Source organism: Sinohyriopsis cumingii, chromosome 2 (genome assembly GCF_028554795.1).
Source record: "Sinohyriopsis cumingii isolate HCF-2022 chromosome 2, ASM2855479v2, whole genome shotgun sequence".
In the NCBI taxonomy this organism is placed as follows: Eukaryota; Metazoa; Mollusca; class Bivalvia; order Unionida; family Unionidae; genus Sinohyriopsis; species Sinohyriopsis cumingii.
Genome location: NC_142962.1, coordinates 70227536 through 70250727, shown reverse-complemented (window position 1 = coordinate 70250727; position 23192 = coordinate 70227536). Strand labels below are relative to the sequence as shown.

The window sequence follows — 23192 nt, the reverse complement described above, 5'->3', positions numbered from 1 at the left end:
TTTCCAATGGGTTGCAACTGTAGACAGGCTTGACTTTATCTTCAATGGAAAATCACTAACACAGTACTTGTAATTACTGCATATAGCAAGGAAAGTAGTATGTTCAAACATAATTTCTGTGGGTCATATACCACAGTGCTGACTTGGTGTTCCTATGAAATTATGTATTTTCTAAAGAAAATCCAGGAACTTTTGTCCAGTGGATTAACCTTCACTACCTGTTAATCCATCACACATTAATATAGCGTCTTCAACAAAAAAAAATGATGTAAAAAAAAATAATATGAATGACGAAGGGAATCAAAGGACTGCATGAAAACCAACACAGATTTCACACATTTTCATGAAGTACTGATAAATAAAATGCATTCAGAGCATGTTAATTTTATACTTTCTGCACAAAAACACCTATACAACTGTAATAATATGAGTGAAGTTCTGTACATTAGTCAATCTGATGTTCATATGATCTGCTTTTATTGCTGTCTTTATAGCAATAATAAAATACAAATCTAATACACTGTTTAAAAAAAACGTATATCAATCCTGCTCAACTGTTTTTCATACACCATTGCTGCCTAGTTCTGTACCCTGACAAACCCTTATGGGTGCACTTTACTGCCCCAGGACTAAATAAACTATGATGTGTTTCTGTTCTGCAAAAAAAAAAAAACTATAACCAATCCTGCTTGTTGATCAAGCTTTGAAGATAGTAATCAGAATTCAATAACTTGATTAAATGAAACTCTATATTTTAGAACTATAAAAGCAAATTTACATTTTACATGACAGAGGTCACTGACTAATTTTTGGAGACTTTTTGTGGCTTGCTGTAATGAGCAATCTGAAAGAGAACCCTGATTACAACAGAAACAACTCCTATCCATGGCAACTTTTGTAACTAAGTGTCATTTTCAGTTTTCAAAATGGTTAATCCCCCCCCCAAAAAAAGATGCACATTATTTTGTCAACAGGTCAATAATATGTTTCATTAAAAGAATTAACTTCCCCAAATCCAAACAAAAAGAAAAGAACAGGTATCAATATACATAAGCAATCTGAGGAAAATAAATTAAACCTTACCCAGAAGCTCCTTGCCTTCCTCTTTTTGATTTTTTCCCATGCATAACGGGGGTGCCAAAGTGTTCTGGGTGTGACAAGGGGAGATTATCCAATGTCTGAAGAAGAAGAAAGAACGTTAGCTTAATTTACACTTTTGACTACCACTGCAGAAGATCCACAGGCTGCTAGTTTTGTGCCTACCATGTAAGTAACTATCAATTATTTAAAAGCAAATATTCACAGAAGAAAAAAAAATCACCATAAATATTGAAAAGAAATATCATTTTTTAAAAAGAGTTGCATGGGGGTGCAGAATTCCAAGTATCTATCAAACATCAGTATCCATATGGCAACCTACCTCAAAATTTTAGTAGTCAAGCCTTAATAATCTGGTCAGCTTTGGTACTGTGTGTACAAATCAACTGAGCTGGGAGAAATGTGAAAATTTAAGTTAAATCAAATAAAAGAAGAATTACAAAGAACATTACTTTTTTGTAATAGTCTACATAGATCTGTCAGAATGGTCAGCAGTCATGATCTGCTTCAACCTGAGGCCAGCCATTAAAACTTTACGATCATGAGTTTTCCAAACCATATCTCTATGCACTGCCTGGCCCCAAATTCAGTGGTGATGGACCCTAGTCTTCAAAATTTCTTCCTGCATTTTAAAATAATAAAACCATAGCCATATCTACAATGATAGTCTGACAAACAGTAGCTTTACTACTGACAAAATATTTTGTAATTGTCTCCATGTCTACATTTACCCATATCCATACCATCAGATCACACTGAATGCTGAGGTCACATATCAGACTGTAAGATGGAAAAGTCAAATGCAAGGATTGAGACTTAGTACATACCTGAGGTTTCACAATCAAAACATAATAATAATGTAAATTAAATGACTGTAAAAATTTTCATGTAAATAAATTGTGGTATATATATGTAGTTAGAAATTGTTGATGCCAGACTAAAAGTCAGAAGGTTGATGGAAGTTAACCAGTTGTCATTTTTTTAATACCATTTCTGAATTTTCAGTTGATAATGTAACTATTTTAGATGCAACTTGGTGCACTGAAGAGGGAAACTAGTTTGGCAATTTAATATCGTGTGTCAGAAAATGTATAAAGGCACATCCAATAAATTTCATAAAATTATTCAAGCATAACTTGTCAAAGTGCATGTAAAAGTATAGTTGATTGCATAAGACTCATATGAAACACACAGGTAAACAAAAGTCCCTGAAAGGGACATTGGCTCTACTCAACGATAAGAATTTCCAGAAATTCAAGATAAGATTTTTTAACTGCAGATGTGGTGGTGGACATAATGGGGACCATTTTCATTTAGGTCCAAAAAAGACATCATTAAACCATATGTTTATAAGACTTTATGTTTTGGAGAGTGTAATTATAAGATTTTTCACAATGGAAGCCTTGGTAGCCATATTGGATGTCTGATTGGCATCATCTCCATTTAGTACCAACTAAACATCACAAAAAGTCTTTTTTGTGAGAAAACAATTTCAATGTGACCAGATATCTAGAAGAAGTAGTGATAACAAAAATTTTCAAGATGGCCACTACAACAGGCATGCCGAGTGTCTGAATGGCACCATTTTCAAAAGTGTAAAGCTAAACATTTTAAAGCAGGACAAAAACTTATGAACATCATCTCATATCAACAGACACTGGTTAACAGCAGGATTTAGTGGCAAATAAACAAAAAAATAAGTCAATTTAAAGCGTTTGTATATTTCTTTTATTAAGTATAGCAATTTTACTGGCATGTTAAAATAACAGTAAAAAATATGATTTGGGCCAAATGGAATATAAATATGGTGATGCTGTGTGTGTTTAATAAAGGTTGTGGGAGTGGATGGGTAGTGTTTTCAATTATTCATACCTAATTATTAATTTTTCTAAAAAGAAATTAAAAACCGCCTAAACATAGTTGGCTTGAAAACCCACCAGTACTTCCAACTGTTTTGTGGTGTGTTGTTGTTGTTGTTGTTGTGGGGTTTAACACCATTTTTCAGCACACGATATGCTATGCATGAAGGCCAGTATTAATGGCGGAGGAAGAACCCCAAGAAGAACCACCGACCCACGAGGAGCTACTGGCAAGCTTTCTCACATACCCACATTAGCCAAATCCTAGACTTGAACCCTTTTGTGTTGTGTAAATATCCATCAAAATATTCATAGTTAAATGTGGTCTAACTGATCTTAATAGCCATTTTTTCAAATGAATTAACTGTGCCATTGGAAAACTTACTTGAAAAAAGAAAATCAGTGTTATTTATACCTCACTCTCAATAAAGTGCTTTTCTCCCTTCAAACACAGCTGTGTTCGTCTAAGTGTTCGCTCATCGCCATCATCAAATACTGAAATAGTAAGTCATCAACATAAATGAACTGTTATATAATTACTGCAACAGTTCCAATGCTGAATACGTATGAATCACTATAATGATAAATCAGTATTACAAACACACAAAGATATATATATATATATATATAAAATTTTACTGGTTCAATTAGAATTCCAAAAATCAAAGAAAGTGTTGACTTATAAATATGCTCAACCAACCAACTATAACAACACCAGTTCATTTTACAAGCACAAAGTTTTTTTCCACAAAAATAAGAGTTTGTTGATCATAACTTCAAAAAAGTTAATTGACTTACTGAAGATAGGCAGGTGCTAATGGCAAAGTTGCTGGGGTAAATCCCTTGTCTCCCAGAACCTATCAATACCACTAAATACATGTGAAACATATTTCCCACATATGGCATAGTTGTTTTTTTTAAAACAAGATTTCTTAAAGGACTAATGCCCTATTGGGTGAAAAGAATTTCCTGGAAATCAAGATAGACCATTTCTTCATCATAACATGATTTTCAAATTTGCTGCTGTGATGGATGTACTAGATGTCATAGTGGCACCACTCGCTTCAGAAAAAGTAGATGAAAACTCCATGTCAATATAGCCATCAATTCTGGGGTGTAGCAACAGGAAAATTTTCAATAAGCAATTGTGATAGCCATACTGGATGCATGATTGACAACATTTTCATTTAGGACCATAAAACATATACAGGCGAAACCCCACTGGTAAAAGCCCCATGTTGATATGACCATCCATTCAGATGTAGCAATAACAAGATTCTTAAGGCAGTAGCAGACATACTAGATGCACCAGCAGCACCATTTTTATTCAGGACCAATTTTAGAGAAGAAGAGTCGTTTGGTGAAAACCATGTCAAAATGGCTTTCAGGATGGTTGATATTGAATGTTATATCAGCACCAACTAGAAGATGGAGTGAATGTGCACATATTTCAAGTTTCATGGCAAACCTTCAAGTAGTTGACAAGGAAATGTAGTAACAAACAAACATGTGCAAATGGGCTGATGAATAAAAAAACACATCACTAAATCTTTTCATGGTATATGACCAGTCAAGATGAAAAAAAACCAACACGTCTGGATGGTATTAAATGTGTATTATCAATACATATATATTGTATATTATTACATGTATCATTATTATCAGAAGTAAGCTGCCAGAAATGATTCTGCTGCAGTAATCTGGGATACTTTGGGAACTCAATTTCTCCACGCATTAATATTTTGATCATTCCATTTATTTCCATGGCATATGTTACTGGATCGGAACCATAATTTTACCAATATCATCTTGATATTTTGTGCTTTGTATTGCTTAAACTAAACAGTTCCCAAGATTCATCTGGCAAGATATGCTTGGATCAAGTGGTCTAGAGTGATAAAATAATGCATTTTTATGAACTGACTGCTAATGATCATCTTTATTCTAGTCATTCTTCTGTACTTTTATTGAAAACAGCATGTTTTCAATAGAGTTCAATATCCTAGTTACTTGACCTAGTTCTGCCTGGTACATATGCTGCAAAATCACAAAGGAAAGACTGTTCAGTGAAGGTGAAACTGACTAAAGGTATCATATGATTACAAAGAATTTTTATTCCAATAACACATGTAAGTAACAGATTTATTACAATGTAGCCTAAGTTCATAGTATTGTGTGTGTGTGTGTGTGTGATGTCTAGCACTGGAGCATGATGATGCACACATGTAGCATAATGTGCCACCCAGCTACATTATCCTGACACCGGGACGACCAGTCCTAATACTAACCTCTTAATGCTAAGCACCCAGTGAGGCAGCTGTTAGTACCATTTTTATGCCTTTGGTATGACTCAGCTGGGGTTCTAACCCACAACCTCCAGCATCTGAGGCAGAGGCTCTAACCACTAGGTCACCCGGAGCGGTCTTTTATAGTATGTAAGACGAACAGATAGATATTTGTGTTGATTGCAAAAAAGACTTTTATTTCTAATAATACAGCAACTAATACTACCACTTTCACTTCAACAAAAAGCAACTTCTCATCCATACATGAATAAATTACATAACAAATTTTGGTTTAAACTATAAACAAACCCTTGTAGTAAGTTTTTAATGTATTAAAAATGGACATGTTCATTTTTTTTTGGTATTTTATAGGAATTTTAACAAATTACAGAAACACCTGATGCCAACAGAGCTGTGTGTTAAAATTCATCATGTATGGATCAGGGTTCTTGGTAGAGTTCAAAACTTTAGAGTCATTTAACCCATGACATCATAAAAAAACCTCAAAAGAGTCAAAAATGAAATATCAAGAGTATTTGTTTTGAGTCATAATCTCACAGCTGGGATGGTTTGTCAGTAATGGAGCAAACTGATTCTTAAGACTTCTTATAAATTTATGTCATTTATTGTCCTTAGAACTGTTAGGAACATTCTGTTTCTTTGGAGTATGAGAAATTATCATCACTAGCAAATTATTCTTCTCCGAGTTAGTGTATGACAATTCAGTAAAGGGGGAGGTGTAGTTTACTACAAAGATTATTTAAATATTTAAAAAAACATAGCATTTTTAATACCTTTTAGAAGATCACTGACTGGTGACCACATAAGACCAATGTCATTATTTATTAAGTTGCACACTTAACAGGCTCTCGACAGTTTTCTGGTCCAGAGTTCTCACTGAATCATTTTACTTTGCAAAGAATGGAGAACGTCTTCTTTGCATCAGCGTTAGAATGGGACAAACCACAGATGACAAAGTTTCTCTATCTACACCTCAAGTGGCTAAGCACTAGTATTCAGCTGTAAATTTACATTAACATACCATATCCTAGTTTAAACATAATCTGACACTTACCCACAGTGTACATGCTACAGTCTGTCAACCTGTTTATTGTAGCTTCAACCACTTTTCCTGTATCAGGCAGGTTTACCTCTACCACAGCATTCAACTATAACACAAAAATATAAATAAATCAACCAGCTGTATCTCTTAAAATATTAATATACCAACAAATTTTACCAACACAAACTGTTCATGTAAATTCATAAAATTGTCAATATGTAATTAAATACAATAATCCATAATTTCAAGACAATATTTTATTTTTAACAGAGGTCTCGTGAGGATTTAAAAACTAGGAGACCAGGACTCCCATTTTGGTAAAAATGGGAGTCCTACCATCAAAAGTTGCAGTCAACACAGACACGAGTGCATCTATTTTTAGATGGAGAGGTTTTTGTATTGTAATCACTCACTATAATATAGCTTCATTACAACAGTCCACTGACAGGATCGCAAATTTATGGTATATTTATTTGCATACATACTTGTAGTAATTTTAGGCAATAGTATCTGATTTGCTGTTTTTCCCCATATTTTCGCAAATACGTGTGAAGTCAGAAAACAGCTTAGACCTTAAAGCGCATCTCGCGAATTCCACAATATAGCATTGTCCCAAACGTTTCTGACCTACATAATATGATTTTAAAGTTAAATCCTTAATAAAATAATACCTAGGCTTTGGTTTCAATGATTTGTATATTTTTTCTGAATATATTTGCCCAATGATTTAAGAAAACAGACAATCTAATAAACTGGTACATGCCAGACTTAACGAAGTACGCCATTATTTCCTGTTAGGCCTATTGGTTCACTTGCAGTTTCAAACTAAGAGTATGACAAAATAGTGTACAAGAGGCAGTTAATATATATCCAGATCACCGATTCTGATCTTAAAACACAAGTATGTATGTTTTATCATCAAAGAATAGCATGCAGGAAATTGATAGTTGTTACCTTACTCGGGAAAGGGTTAACGGTCAATCAGCTATCAAAACACAATGCTTGTGAATGGGCAAGAGTTTGTTTGTCAATGTAATTGATATAAAACTAGGCCTAGCTACTGATGCCGTGATGAATACATTTTGCTACAAGACAGAACTAACCGGGCTAAGGCGAGGGGCATTAAAAAAAAAAATGGTATGGTCAGTCAATGCACCTCAGAACAAGGTGAAGTTTACATTCGGAAATGAACACAATAATGAAAGTTAAAGTTGTTAATTTGAAGTACTTTTATAAATGACCACATGTACATCGATGGGTCTTTCTGCCTCTGAATTCAATCACTGTAAATATCAGTACATTTCCGCCCGGCCGCCAGTCAAAGCCTTTTAACTTGCCACCCAGCTATTGCATCATGTTCTTTTTTATGTACTCTTATAAAATGGCAACATGTATGTACATCAAGGGGTCTTTCAGTCACTGAATTTTGTCATTGTAAATATCAGCACAGCTAATTGATCAACACATTTTCCCACAAATCAGGTGGCTGAAGCAGGACTGGCAAGTCTTTGAATTTTGCCGCACACCTATTACATGCGTATGGAGGACTCTCGCTTCAGTGAATTTCTGCATCCCAGATCAAAAACTGGCGTCCAAATACACATAATTAAGCGTTTCCGAGATCTCTGTTCAACATATATACTCATTATGTAAATAAAGTAAAATGCCTGGAGTGCCATTTAAACAGAGAAGCCGATCTCTATTGTAAATGGAGTATGTAATTGCTGTATCCAAAAATGTAATCTATCTTTATGCTTCATATTACTAATAGACAAATCAGAATCAAACAACCTATTATTTGAAACAAATCATGTTATAGTCAGTTTTACTGAAATGTTTAGAAACCAGGGCATGTTTCAATGTTTTTTTTAATTATTAAAATTTCTTTCTAGACTCACCCGCAGAGTATTTGCTTTAAGTGTGACAGTTTAGTAAACAAACATTGTTACATGTAGTTCAATGGCTTCTTAAGCTAGTGATATATTTTAGGTTTATACAAATGATTTTAAAGAATTTAGATTTGGCCCTTTCCAAATGAAAGTGCAACTAATGGTATTGCAGTCTAGTACTTTATTTCTGTTAATGATTTACCCATAAAAACCTGGGTGCTTACTTCTAAATCTTTGTGTTATGAAATAGTTGCTAACTTTTAAACTGATTCTCTGCACAATATTTGGTGGATTCTGGAAAGAATCTGGTAAAGTAAGACTAAAAACTGATCAAAAGGACTGGGTTTCACATAGAAATGGTCACCATTGTTACATGTGAAGAAAGAAATCACACTGTCAGAATTAAAATCCTTCAATTTAGGATCAAAACAGTGTTCATATCTCACATTTGTTAAAGCCTCACATAATCTGAAATGAACTGAATCTCTTCTCACAAAATTGGACACAAATGTACATTTCTCAAAATCCAATTATTTAGTACATATATGTTTAATAAGTTATAACTGATTGTTTGGACTCAACCTCTTTGAGTGGGATGGATGATAGTAATGAAAGTGCAAACAACAATGTTTACCTGTATGTTTACAGTATATACCAATAGTATTGTAATAGTGTAAAACTGCTGTTATCAAGGAATATGATATTTCATTACAGTATTCCAATGTACAGTTGTCTTGTGAAACTTTTACAGTACATTTGGAATCTGTATCATTTCAGTTCTGCTCAGCCTTTATGCTGATATCAGATTGAAAATTATTGATAAAATACAGTTTTAAAAACTCTAGGGAGGGGCCAGAATTAAGTATTGCAGTGTGTGTGTGAGACAGTTTCTTATTATACCACTGGTGCATGGGTAAAAGACAGACTGGTTAATTTTTTGTGTTTCATACAAGGTTATTTTTTTTTTTGTTTCATACAAGGTACTATTCCATGATGATACAAAATTCTGGGCAATGTGTGAAGCCCTATGGTACCAGTTGATTCCAGTTCCTCTTGCTGTTTTGCCTTTGAGGCTGCACTGTTGAGGTAGTCAGCTTCCTTCTGTAATTTTACATTTTTGGATAGTATTTCTAAATATCTTTGTGTGCTAGTATTATTGAAGGAATGTGGATCCCCCCCCCCCATCTGCTGCTGTGGTCTAGATGCCTCTGGTCTCTGGATGGTTTTGTTATCCTTGCTTATGAAACAATCTGTCACTTATGTGTAAACAAACAAAAAACCTACATCAGACCTCTGTCAAAACTTTACTGAATATTATCAGACATTACTCCAGATTTGGAAATTTTGATGTAAATGTATAAATGCAATCTTCTGACTGGCAAAACAATCCAGGAATAAAATTCAGACTTTAGTAAAGCTTTACAACCATGGGGTCAGTTGTTGGAGCTAAGGATCATACCATGGTTATATCGAACTTACCTTTAGTGGTCCATTTACAATCTGATCATCTGTCACAATGATGGATGCTTGGGTTTCCTTTATAAGGACTTTACACTTGACCACCTTCTCCAAGTTCTTAACCTTGGCTTCGCAAAATGCCCCTCGATACTTGGCACTGACATCAGTGCCAACGGGTAAGAATGGAGGATCACTACTGGCCTGAAAGGATTAATAATTGTTCCATGAGAAAACTCCACACATTCAAAATGTAATTATTCATAAAAGAAAAGTAAAAACTTTATCATGAAAGGTACATGTAAAATGTCATGCAGTCAGATTTTAACAAATGTTAACTCTCATCCCTCAATATTGTGAAAAGTAACATGAACTTGTGAACATGTCATTTTTCATTATTTATCTCATTCCTATAGCTTGGCTTAATAAAGAAAAACAGAATTTAATTTTCTACAAGGGTCTTGGGGCAGCCATCATCATCATCTACATAACCATAATAACACTTTAATCTGAAACTATTAAAAGACTTTAACTCAACAGACATTTCTGTTAAAATATAAATCATTCAACTCTCAATATGTCAACACAAAGTTCAGCAAATTAGGCTTTAATCTCGACTGAAACTTACTCTTGCTGCTGAGGTACAAGAATCTTCAAAGAGTCTGCATTGGGGAAAAGGGAGCATATGCTTTCATTATACAGTCAATGGCCTAGTCTTTTTTCTATTTTTTATTTTAAACCCTTGTACAAATATAAGATCTAAGAATGAGTAAAGCATGCATGCAATGTATTAAATGGAAAAATGATAAAACCAGCTGTTTTAGTTTTTCACTTGGTCTGGAAGTAGTTTTCAAAATCATAGATTTCATTTCCTCTACAGACCCAATCATGATTACTGTCATACCTGTTGTTGATGATTGTTTGTGAAGCTAATTCTTTGTATTTAGTGACAATGCAGCTGGTATTCTTACTGTTAATGAGTGTGACTCCAAACAATGTTCTGAGGAAATAAAAGTTTGATGGACTATTAATGGAATGCTGCATTATATGCAACAAAACCATGGTCATGAAGGGAAAAGAAGCAGGTTCAAATCCAACCATCCAATCAGTCTGGGTCATCTAATGCGTGTTCTTGGGCAAGGTTTCTATACTCCAATGGACCCAGCATTAAATAACCCAATGAATGTTGCACTTTGAGCAAGCTGGTGTGGGTTGCAGTGCAAGATTTTGAGTCGAAAATCACCTTGTGTATAAATGGGGATCAGACTGAGTACAGAACAAACTCTGGTATCAAATAAAAATAATGGGGGGTGGGGTGTCTCTGGATCACAACTGAAGGTAAAGGGAAACACTAGTGGGTGTGGAATTCTTCCACCTCATACTGCCAATGACCATCTGAATGAATCACAGTATCCTGATCATTACAGCTGAGCAATGCTACATAAAACGTCACCCTGACAGCTCAACCAAATTGAAACGTGTATGTTTGTGCTATAAAGCACCAGACCAACGAATTCATAAGATTTATAACAAGTTCAGTTACACCAATATGCCTAGATTCCAACCACTTCTCTCGTACTGCTCAAGATTCAATGGGCAACAATGTATTACCCTGTCGAAATCAATTTAACAAGAAAGTGTTGGGGAAGAGCTATTCTCTACAGGTAAATGACATCATTCATATATACAAGAAAATTAGCAGTACTGATCAACAATATAATCGAAAAGAGTGATGCATTTAAACCGTTGTCTAGGACGAAGTCAACTATGTTAATTCGGCGACGTGTAGGTAAAGAAAATATATAGCAATTCGTGTGCAAGACCAAACGGACCACCGGCTAATCACACAACCCGCAGTTTATACCAAAGATCTAAATCAAAAGAACAACTAAGATTAAAATTCAACTTTTCTAAAACATTAAAGATCTTATGGGTCGAGAAAGAAAAGTAAGCAGTGAATCATAAAAACTGTCTGGGACCAGTGCCAAAACATAGCGACGAAGACATGAACACAGTCCTGACAGGGGCGCCTGTATTTTCACCCTCGATTTTTTAACAAAAATAACATACTTACCATCTTCTTTTTTCACCCAATGATGCTAAGACACGATGGGAATATACACCACCTAAAACTACACAAATCTGGTATGAAATACCAAAGAAATTCAAATCAACAAGTCACAGCACTTTCCAACGTAAGGAATCCATGATTTCGACTACAGCTGAACAACAACTTGTCAATGGCAGTTCCGTTATTTGATTGGCTAAAAATCACGTGGGTGAAAAAATTTACCCAAAGTTCGCGTGATGCGCCTGCGCGCTGTTCATTTCTATGGCGGAAACACATGAAGGATATTTACAAGAGAACCAACTATTTGCACCTCTCGCTTTTAAAGTGTATGTCCTGCCACTTTGATATAACTGTGCATTTCGTGAAATCAGGATTTCGTCTATAAATTTTTAGGAATAGCTTTATATTCTGACCTGAGTTTACTTAGTTTAGCGGGTGTTAAGGGATGGGGTGTTTGTGTCAAAAAGTCACATTTTGCCGAACATACGGGCATTTTTGATACACAGAGGGCGTTGCAATCGATGTCAATAATTGAACACGAGGTTTGTTATAGACAGTAAAGCGGGTTATATGAAGATGGTACGAGTTGCAACGCTTGTGTTTGTTGGAAATAGATTTTATCAGATGAGAAAGTACCAAATATAAGAAATGAAAAAGGTTATTGTTAGTCTTATTGTAAAATCAGAACAGAAATTAAAAACAAAGGGAAATCTACACTAGAAGACGTATGTTATTTATGTTTAGGTGCTACGTCTACAGCCTTGTGTATAGTCTGACTATACATCCCCGTTTGTTTGTACCCTACTACCAATTTCAGTAACGAAAACATTTAATATAAAAAGTGCACAGAACTAAGTCAATTAAATCATTGATTTATAATTTTTAACCTGACTGAGACTAGAATGGCACTAATACTTGCATCCCCAGTACCTTTCATGCTGAACAGACTTTCCATACTAACACGGCGCCATATTGCATACACTATAGTTTATTTCCATCAGACACCATGACATAGTTCATCCTATTCGGTAACTGCCAGATAATTCCGTAAATTACCATTATGTTGAGAGTTTGGAATTATATTCCTTTGCATACATGAACATAGAAATTAAACCTCTTGTTAAATCCATTCTAAAAGGCAAATTTGTTGTTGTCATTCTTTTCCTTTGCTTGATTCAACATTGTAAATATCGGAAGCAGATGACATATATATGTACATTTGTAGTCGTCCACACACCCCTTTGCTGGAAATGGACTTGTTGAGGAACTGGAAATGGATCTTGAGCGTGTACATCAATTATATTGAAAACTTCCGTTAAGTGTGAAACGCGCAGACGATGACTGTGTAAGGGACACTCTACTCACAGTCTGGTTAGAAACTGTAAATCAATGAATGAATTGACTAAGTTCCTTGCACTTTTTATCACATTAAATGTTTCCATTATTGAAATTGGTAAGGGGGTTTACAAACAAACGGGGATGTATAGTCCGACTATAACGTGTTCCAAAGTAGACTGACAGGAGAATGAGGGGTAAAATTTTTCAATAATATCTCAAACACTTTGCAGCCCATATTGACACACTTCCGCAGAGTTAAATCGAATTGATTTTACTTTGCTGTCTTTGTCCTAATAAAATCAAAGTCGTACAGTAGTAAATAGAAGTATTTTCATGTTCCATTCATCTGCTTGGAATGCCAAAATCAGATTAGGTTGAAGAAAGTGTTTAGAGAGCTTCATTTTGTTCATGATATTTATCATCCTTTTAACCAATTTTGGCACTCGAAGCTAACATCGCATTACTACGAACTTAATTGTAGGTCAGTGGGACTTGAAAACTTGTCCATTTCCTTGTGTGAGAATTTGAATTTATTTAGAGAAAATCAGCAGCGTAATTAGTCTGCCTAAATCAACATGGCTTTGATATGAGCTGCCAAGTATGTGAGATAAACTTGAAAAAATGGTGCCTCATTTCGATGTCAGTCAGTATCAGAACATGCTACACAATGCCATTATTTAGGCAGCAAGATGTAGCACCAAACCAAAAATATGTGATATGTCTTGTGTTGAAGGACTAAAGTATACTTGCATTCTGTAACCTCTCGTTACTAACAAACTGAATTGTTATAAATGATTAAAAATAGACTCGCCTGATTATTTTAAGTTGGTTTTTGTATTATTCTTTAGTATATTCTTCAATTTAGCCACAAGTATATCCTTAGTGCCATAGGTGATTTAGGGTGACGGCCATAATTTCTAAAGGGAGGTTACCTTAATGTCATGGTAAATAACTACTTGTCTGTATGTTAAACTTATATGAACACAGCCTCACAGGAACATATTTACAGGACAAAGCAATCATATGGGGTCCTACTAAACATGGCTAAGAGCACTTAGAAGGCATAGTCCTGCAGGGTAAGACACCGACCCTGATATATGGGTGGCCGAGTGGTCTAAAGCGCTCTTTGTTACAGATTACTGCCATCTCACCTCTGTCTGCATGGGTTTGAGTCTAGGATTCGGCTAATGTGGGTGAGAAAACTTGCCAGTAGCTTCTTGTGGGGCGGATTTTTAACTCAACCATTAATACTGGCCACCATGTATAGCCTGTTGTGAGCTGAAAAATGGCATTAACAACAACAACGACCCTGATATTTTTGTTTTGGGTTTCAAGGTCTTACTACCTAAATCAGATGTCTATGAAACACTTAATCACACATTTGGACACAAATTTATTTTATTTGGTATGCAGAAAATCACTTATGCACGAGTCCTCCATACATAGGCAATAACTGGGCAGCATATTGAAAGGCTTGCCAGTCCTGCTTCAACCACCTGCTCAGTGAGAAACTATTTATCAATTGATCATTTTAGCTGTGCTGATATTACAATGACAGAATTAAGTGGCTAAAAGGCCCTCAGATATGTACATGTCGTTATAAGAGTGTATCAGAAGAACATGATGTAATAGCTAGGTGGCAAGTTCAAAGACTTTGACTAACTGCTGAGTGGTGGGAAAAAGTGCTGATATTTACAGTGACTGAACTCAGAAGCAGAAAGACCCAGAGATATGCATGTGGTCATTTTAAGAGTACATCAAATGAACAAATTTAGCTTTCAGTTTTGTGTTCATTTCCTAGTTGTATATTTCAATGCTCATTTTTGCATGGTTCCCATAGAAATTTGTTTTACACAATCTATATTTCTTGCCATTCCATGCACCAGTTATCGTGACATCTGACCTGCATTCTCTTAAAATTGAAAGTAAATAGTTTCCTTACCATCTAAGACAACAGAGACATTTTCTTTCTTTCCATAAGACATTCTTTTTTGAGGTTGAATTTCTCCATGTACAATGTTTGACAGAGATTCTTAAATATCTCCAGAAGCTATGCTTGGAGTATGATTAACAAATTCTCTGAACCACATTTGCTCATGTAAATTGTCGGTGGAGAGGAAGGGATGCTGATCAAATCCAAGCTGTCAAAAATTGTTATGTGGTTGTTGTTCATCATTTTGTTGACATTAATCTCTTTCTTGCAGTTTGACTGGCGAACTGGTGAATAGGTTGGAAGTCTCTTGTAGACATCACATTTTCCAGGACTGAAAATTTGGAAAGTCGAACAGAATGATTATTTAGTCAATCGGCGAATTGTCTTTAACTCAGTTTATGTCCACATAATAGAAATCTGTCCATTTGAAGCTTTGCTAAAAGGTAAGAAACTTGTTACACCACTCCCTCGATAACTCACGCACATCAGGGTCCAGAAACATCGACCGAACTATAAGTGAGGCACGAGTTATCGAGGGCCTATAAAATAAGCCCAAAACCAATAAAGTGATCGACGACATAAAGGAAAAAAAAGGGTGGGGGGTAGGCAGATTATAGTGTTGAATACTCACTTTATAATCATGCTGAGATTAACTGTGAATAAATATCTCTTCATAACGGTGTACTTTGTTTATTATTTCCTCATAGAGCAACATTAATTTCAGGATAAATTACAGTATATTGAGGTGATCATCGAAAACATTATTCCACGTGGTTTCCGTTCGCATGACATGTGTACCACTTCACACATTGTTTACTACGTCACTAATTTTTATGTTGAATTGGGTACATTCTAGTTTTATTGTTTGATCCAGATTAGACATTTTTTTTATATACAAAAGATTGACTCTTTTCGAGAAACTGTGTCGATCGAACGATACATAGATATATAGATTTGATTGTGATAGAAGTAAAATGGAAAATAAAAAACAAGGGTTAATCAGTTCTAACATATTTAATGGGTCTACAAATTTAAAACAACGTAAATTAGAACAAGTTAATACTTGCTGTTTGTGCCACATTTGACAAATATCAATTCACTTTTTGAAAAAATCAGTTAATTTTTGTTGTGTGTTACTCCTTGGTTTCTCTGCTGCCGAGCAAAATCCCTCAGATTTCTCAACTGCATGAGCTTTACGAAGTCAACATTTTGGGTCTTCAGCCACCTTATGGCAATATCAAAAGATTTGATTGCTTCCTGTGCAGAGGGGGGAGGTGGTGCAACATCTGCGTCTGCATCACTTTCAACACTTGTGGTACTCCAGTTAGAATCGTCTTCTGCTGCAAATTTGTTCGTTATAGAATTAATTATTGTTTCATCTGACAATATAAGAGTCTGTATGAATTTCTCCCAAACAGCCTCTGCATTAATGACATCAGTTTCACTGAAACCTTAAAAGTCACTATCATCGTCGCTGTCTGTTACTGTTTTGCTTTACGTCAAAGGCAGCTCCAAGACCCTTAATCCAGCACCCCAGGTCTCTTGTAATCAATTTTTTAATGCATCAAACACTTCCTCAAGTTGTTGATCAAAACAAAGCTGGCATGTAATTAGGTTCTCACAGAAGTACTCACGGGTTTCGATGTGATGGTCGAGTGACTCTTTTCATGTTTTCAGTGAACAGAGTATGTTGCGATTATAATGTTTACACTGAAATGGAAGTAAAGGATTAGAACGTGACTTTCACACAGGAAGATGTTTAATTGGTGTTTATTTCATTCTCTGTTGCCACCTATTAGCATTTACCAGAAGTTTTCATTGATTGCTATTTCACCAGACTTTATTTACAGTATACTGACAACTATTTATCATAAAAACTTACATAATATATGATATCTTTAAATAGAGGTCTCGCTAGGATTTAAAAACTGGGTCTTTCTGCCTCTGAATTCAATCACTAAATATCAGTACATTTTCTCACCCGGCCGCCAGTCAAAGCCTTTGAACTAGCCGCCTAGCTATTGCATCATGTTCTTTTTTTATATATTCTTATAAAATGGCAACATGTGTGTACATCTCGGAGTCTTTCAGTCACTGAATTATTCATTGTAAATATCAGCACAGCTAACTGATCAACACATTTTCCAACAATGCAGGTGGCTGAAACAGGACTGGCAAATCTTTGAATTTTCTCGTGCACCTATTACATGCTTATGGAGGACTCCTGCCTCAGTGATTTTCTGCGTCCCAGATCAAAAATTGGCATCCAAATACACGTAATTAAGCGTTTTCTAGATCTCTGAAATTAATTCTTAATTAGAACTTGCAAATTTAAAAAAAATTTTACAAGCATTAATCACTGTTTTCGATGATAAAACGAGCAATGTATCAAGGTTTAATTTACCAATTCATATCGTAATTTTTTCACGTTCAGAATATTTTAAAGATATTTTAAATACATTTTCTCTGGAAAAAATCGGGAGCCAAGACGGACACCGCGTTATAAGTGGGATCGTGAGTTATCAAGGGAGCGGTGTATTTGGTGTGGTGAAAGCAAGGTTTTCTTTTCCATAAATTGGTGGATAAATCGAATGTTTTTTCCTACATTACCTGTAGCTATCATTGTCCGTACATGTGCTTGGTCTTGTATCTTTATAATAATAATAATAATAATGAGGACTTTGTATATAGCGCCTAATCTTTAGAAGCTCTAAGCACTTTACAACATTAGAAAACACCTATAACATAAAAAACATATAATAATATTATTACAAAAACAAACACCATGAAATCAGAAAAACATTAAAAAGTAAAAGACATAAACATGCTGAGAATATTTCAGGTAGGAATCATTATTCAGTATATGCCTGCAGATATCACTGGGAAAAACAAAAAAAGCTACAAAAGCTCTTAGTAGTACATATAATTCGTTTATGGATTTTTGAAGCCTAATTTGAAAATTATTCTATATTATTTCTTCTCTTGTTCTTGTATGCCTTATCATTTTGTCTTTGTTGTTGTATTGAACTTAAGTCTCTTTGCTTGTATAGCCAAGTAGCCTGTGTTTACCCACTTTAACATATTTCCTGTGATTGAAAATGGTGTAATGAATAATTTCCTTGGCTTCTGAACTACTTTTATAATTTTTCTGGCTTTATAAAAATCAAAAGATGTTTCATGAACAACTATTTAAGACCATGGAGAATTGTTTTTCTTCAGGCTGGGATTTAGGCACGATCTTGTACACAATCATTGGGCACCAGCATCTGAATATCAGAGGTCTCAACAGTTATGGAGATGTGATTATCAGAGGATATTTTATTTTCTTAACACTCTAGATTGTAGATGGTGTGATCTGTGATGCAGAAACAGACTTGCTGTTGAATGGGTAGACACCTGACATAAGGAATGCAGAATAAATCTTTTCAGGGCAAAGTGCTTGAAGATGGTTTTGCTGTCAAGTGTGTAGCCTCATATTATGTTATTGCTATACCTTGATTTTTTTGTAGATATGACTGGCATTCACTGTAGTAGTAGCATTTAAAAGGGTTAAAGATTCCATCATCTAAGGGTTGGGTGAGCTGGCTTGCACAAAAAGATTTACATTCCTCTTTCTAGCCCCTTTGGTTTGTGTAAGTGACAAATGAGATTTATGCCCATCACATAGTATCACAAGTTTTAGTCCTATCCTTAAGTGATGGAGCTGTGGTTAGAATGATGATCTATAATGTAGCTCTCAAAGATAACAGAGTTTGACCTTGTTGTGACATCTTGCCAGCAGGAGCTCCCACCCACTAACATAGACACAATAGTTTCTCTCTCTATCTCTTGCCAGGAAAACCAACAAAGGAGGTATGTGAGTTCCTATGGCATTAGCTTCTGCAGTAATGGTAATATTTGCAGATCAAGAAATATGATGACCTGTGGGTTGTTCTCATTTACATATAATTTTCAGATTAGGCCAGTGCTTCAAAAATCCATAAACAAATTACATGTACTACTAAGAGCTTTTGTAGCTTTTTGTGTTTTTCCCAGTGATATCTGCAGGCATATACTGAACATTGTTCATGGTATGGTCATAACCAATATCAGCCATATACTGATTGTTTTCTTTGTCTAAAGAGAGAATTTTGTCACATCCTGGAGTCCCATTTAATGGTACATTGGCATGTATTCTGTCTCCAAGTATTGACTCCAGGACTTTGGAGACTTGAAGCTCTCTGATAAAGTATGCTGTATGGAGATTGGCCATATCATAAGGTGTCTTGACTCTTGCTTTGCAATCCTACAGTAAAGAAATATGGTCTATAATAATTTCCTAAATCAAGTCATATATTATGGGATGGGGCTTTCAGCACAACTCTGTTTATATTTTCATTTTCCTAAAATCATTACTCATCAAATAGTGACATTTTTTTTTAGTTTTAAGTCTAAGGAATAAGCAGATTTGAGAATTATTTAATATTTCCTCTTTATCATTGACAAAGCATCCTATGCCATAACACAGTAATTAAATTTTGCTGTTTTCATTTTAAAAGTAGCAACAGAGAATGTTAAGGAGAGTTTTATTACTTGAAACAACCATTCTGTTTTCAATGGAAATATGGTATTTGGTTTGTTGTAGCAATACGATAGGCTGTCATATGAATATGATACATCAGTGATGTTCATTAACAAGCAGACTACCAGTTTGTCAACATGGAAGATTGTTAGCTATGTTTGAGTTTTGGCTTAAGTGGTGAAGGAAGCTATATGTGTGGATTCCATTTTCATTGTCTATGTAATCATTTTTTTCCTTCCTAATTTACCACTGCTATGGTGGCCTAGTGGTTAGAACCCCCGCCTCGGATGCAGGAGGTCATGTGTTCGAACCCAAATACTTACAAAAATGGTACTAAGAGCTGCCTCACTTGGTACTCAGCATTAAGAGGTTAGTGTTGGGACTGGTCAACCTGGTGTCAGGATAATGTGACTGGGTGGGACATCATGCTACATGTCTGTGGCATGATGCCCAAGTGCTAGACATCACTATAAACTGTCACACTGCAGACATAGCATATGACTGATGAATTGTTAAAGCTACATTAAAAATTCAAATTACACCTTCCTAACTTAGCACAAAACAAAAGTTCTTTGACATCTGGTATTCAGTACCTCGATAACTTCTTGTTTCACTGTTGCTTGGATAAACAACCAATAGATGTTGCACTGTTCTTTTATGGAAACAGGATTTACCAACTGATTATGGAACCCATGAGAATATGAGAAAAGGATGTATATTTTGCAATGGTAGAAAGGCAAATAATATTTGGTAATTATCACCTATGCTGTTGGTTCAGGTACCAGATGTTTCATTGACGTTTGAAATGAATGCACATGATCACTATGAGACTGAAAGAGCTCACTAAGCCATTTGATGCATTCAGAAAGGCATGACTCCCATCTAGACTTGAAAGTGTAAGTTTTGTTTTGCACTTTTAACAAAATGTTCTATTGAATTAAAAAACAACTGAATCCAAGCTAGATAGTAGTAACCAATTTGTTCACTTATCTAGAGCTCTGATATCTACTTAAAAGAATGCAAGAATAAATGTTGAAAATAAAATGTGGAATTTAATATAAATTTATGGTAGGAGAAAAGAGTCATTGTGTAGATTAAAACTGAATATACATAATGCACTTAAGGCGTGTCTTTAATTTTTCAGGATAAAGACTGAAGAAGATGGGAGGTTCAGACCTAATTGCAGATTATGTGGTTGGGGCTGTATCAGGTTCAAATTTTATTGTATCTTCCTTTTGCTGTTGAAGTAATTCTGCATATTATTCAAAGACTCAAAGATGTATTTTTTGTGTCATTTTGGTGATGCTTGGTGTTCTTTGGCACATCAACACATGTAGGTTATTTTAGTGCTGGGTAATTTGAGCCCAGTTACATGTCAGTGTGATCTGATATTTTGATTTGAATCCACTATTATTTCAGTCTCAAGTCTGGCACACAAATCACTTAATGTAGCTGTTTGATGGAAAAGCATGAAACCTGATTTGCAGGAGATTATGAATACAGTAGTCCCCCTCTTATAAGGTCACCCCGATTGCAGCAAGGAAGTGGCCTTGTAATGAGGGTGGCTTTTCTAAAGGGGGTGACAAATGCGAATGGTAAATACATGTGAAGAAAGTCACAACTACATTTAATATTTTCATTTAAAACTCACATGCATGTTGTGAAATCAATGTGAAGCAAACTGTTTCGTTTTCAAAAGAATGTTATGAATAATCTTTGATATAGTTTTAAAACTGTCTTTATAATAATGTTACAGTTCATATCGTCTGTCACTTTGTTGGTAACAGTCTTAAAAAAAAAAACAAGCCAGTCTCATCACAATTAAAAATATCCTTGCTGTCATATTCCCTGCATGTATTGTTTTGGTTTTTGTTCCAATCTTCGACAACTTCATTATTAACATCAGCTGATTCTCCAGTAAGGACCGAATACTTAATATTGTGTCAGACTTGAAATCTGTTACTTGCTGTAAAGTTGTCATATCCCATTTCAACTGACAAAATTGTTGCATTTTCTTCGATCATTCAGCTGGTGAGTGGAATTTTTTTAGCACGTGCAGTGCAAAACCATCCAAAAGTCTTGTCATTCAAATCGAGATAACAAACATCTCCTGGCTCTAACAATCTTCCTTTCTCCGTCCTTTCCACCTTCCCATTTCCACATGAATTGTTCCCTTATCATTCACGATATTGTTTGTCTGAGTCCTTCTGACATCAAATTTTTCTGAAAGGATCCTTGAACTCTACCACTTTTCGGTCAGTTGAATTACTTTCACTTTCTCTTCTAAACTGAGAATTTTTCTTTTCCTCGATGACATGTTGATCTTTTTGCTGTAAGTTATTCCAATGTTGCCAACTACAAGACTGATAAAACAATTTTTCTGCATTTAAACAAATTGCCATGTGTTTTTAAAGGAAGTGATCTTGTCACATTATTTGTTAGTTGGAGTCTGGTACCCTATTGTTTTTATACATTTCTTTACACTAAGTGAGAGAAGCTGAAACAGCTTCAATATGTACCATTAACATCATGCAGTTTTGTCCTTGTGTCTGTTAGGATTTGTAATCTTGAAAATTATTGTCAGTAGTAATAGCCTCTCAAATATCAAAGTGAACAAGCTCAACATCTTACTAAGGGAAGCCATAAATGCTATCAAACCATTTTCCTGCTGACTTGTGTATTGTACATTGATACTGCAACTTATCAGCTGTTACTACTGTTCAATAATTGTAATCTTAACAATTATTAGAGTGACTAAACCAGACATCTCATGATAACACTGCAGTAAGGCTAATTGGATTACATGTACTTAACCCTTTGTATGGATTAAAATTTGAGTCTTTCTCTGCTTTGTGGAATAAATGTGGCTTCTCGTGAGGCGTATATGATATAATATTAATCTTAGTGGTACATGTACTTTAGTCAACACTTCTTTCAATAACTAAAGCCTGACTTCAGCAAACAGAAACCGGATTACTTAACACACATTATGAATAAAATACTGGTTCTGGATACATATTAAATAAAATGCAACCAATTGTGAGGGATAAATGTTATATTATTGCACTAATATGCAGGTCGCGTTAGCCAGGTGGCCTTTCGTGGAGAGTACTTTTGAACACAAACTCATCGGTGCCAATGGATTCTGGCTGTAAAGGGGGGCGTTCAAGAGGGGGACTACTGTATGTCAGTTGTAATATCCTGGTATTATGACATGATCCATCATTTAAATGAAGAGAAAGCTTAGTCATTTACCTTTATGTGGTGATGATCTTGATAACATTTTTTGTGTGCTGACTACACACTTAAAATCATGTTCTAAAGGTACAGTAGAAGTTCTTCACAAGATTTAACACTCATTCAAAATAAAGTATAGTAGCTTGAATTTTCTATCAAAATTGTGGTGTGTACACCAGTAAAAGACCAAGACATTTGTTGAATCGAAAGATGCGGTCCTTGTAAAGGAGACAACAGAAACTAATTTTGTCATGAAGAATCAACCTGTTTGTGGAAATTGATCTGTTTTTGTTTTAGGAGTATTACAACAGGGTTCCCACGCAGGTCTAGAATTCTGGAAAAAGTCTTACATTTGAAAATTGCTTTTCCAGGCCTTCCTGGAAAATTTAAAAAATGACTAAAA

General features: G+C 35.0%; 2 protein-coding genes across 8 annotated transcripts in view; one reads left to right on the top strand and one right to left on the bottom strand.

The window, feature by feature from the left end:
- The window catches only part of LOC149805124 (uncharacterized), a 94528-nt gene extending 82632 nt beyond the window's left edge, over nucleotides 1-11896 (bottom strand). For both annotated transcript variants that reach the window (XM_089947594.1, XM_089947602.1), the window contains exons 1-5: nucleotides 11724-11896; nucleotides 9674-9853; nucleotides 6318-6411; nucleotides 3373-3452; nucleotides 1084-1178 (exon numbers count right to left, since the gene is read on the bottom strand). In XM_089947594.1, coding sequence (XP_089803720.1) covers nucleotides 1084-1178; nucleotides 3373-3452; nucleotides 6318-6411; nucleotides 9674-9853; nucleotides 11724-11726 — 452 coding nt within the window. In that variant the 5' untranslated portion in view covers nucleotides 11727-11896. The remainder of the gene's footprint in view (nucleotides 1-1083; nucleotides 1179-3372; nucleotides 3453-6317; nucleotides 6412-9673; nucleotides 9854-11723) is intronic.
- A 40-nt stretch (nucleotides 11897-11936) lies between these two features.
- LOC149805123 (methylated amino-acid transporter SLC25A45-like) overlaps nucleotides 11937-23192 on the top strand; it is a 37200-nt gene continuing 25944 nt past the window's right edge. For 3 of the 6 annotated variants that reach the window (XM_089947641.1, XM_089947613.1, XM_089947627.1), the window contains exons 1-3: nucleotides 11937-12046; nucleotides 15263-15434; nucleotides 20697-20762. In XM_089947641.1, coding sequence (XP_089803767.1) covers nucleotides 20742-20762 — 21 coding nt within the window. In that variant the 5' untranslated portion in view covers nucleotides 11937-12046; nucleotides 15263-15434; nucleotides 20697-20741. The remainder of the gene's footprint in view (nucleotides 12047-15262; nucleotides 15435-20696; nucleotides 20763-23192) is intronic. The other 3 variants (XM_089947647.1, XM_089947621.1, XM_089947633.1) reach the window with 2 other exon arrangements.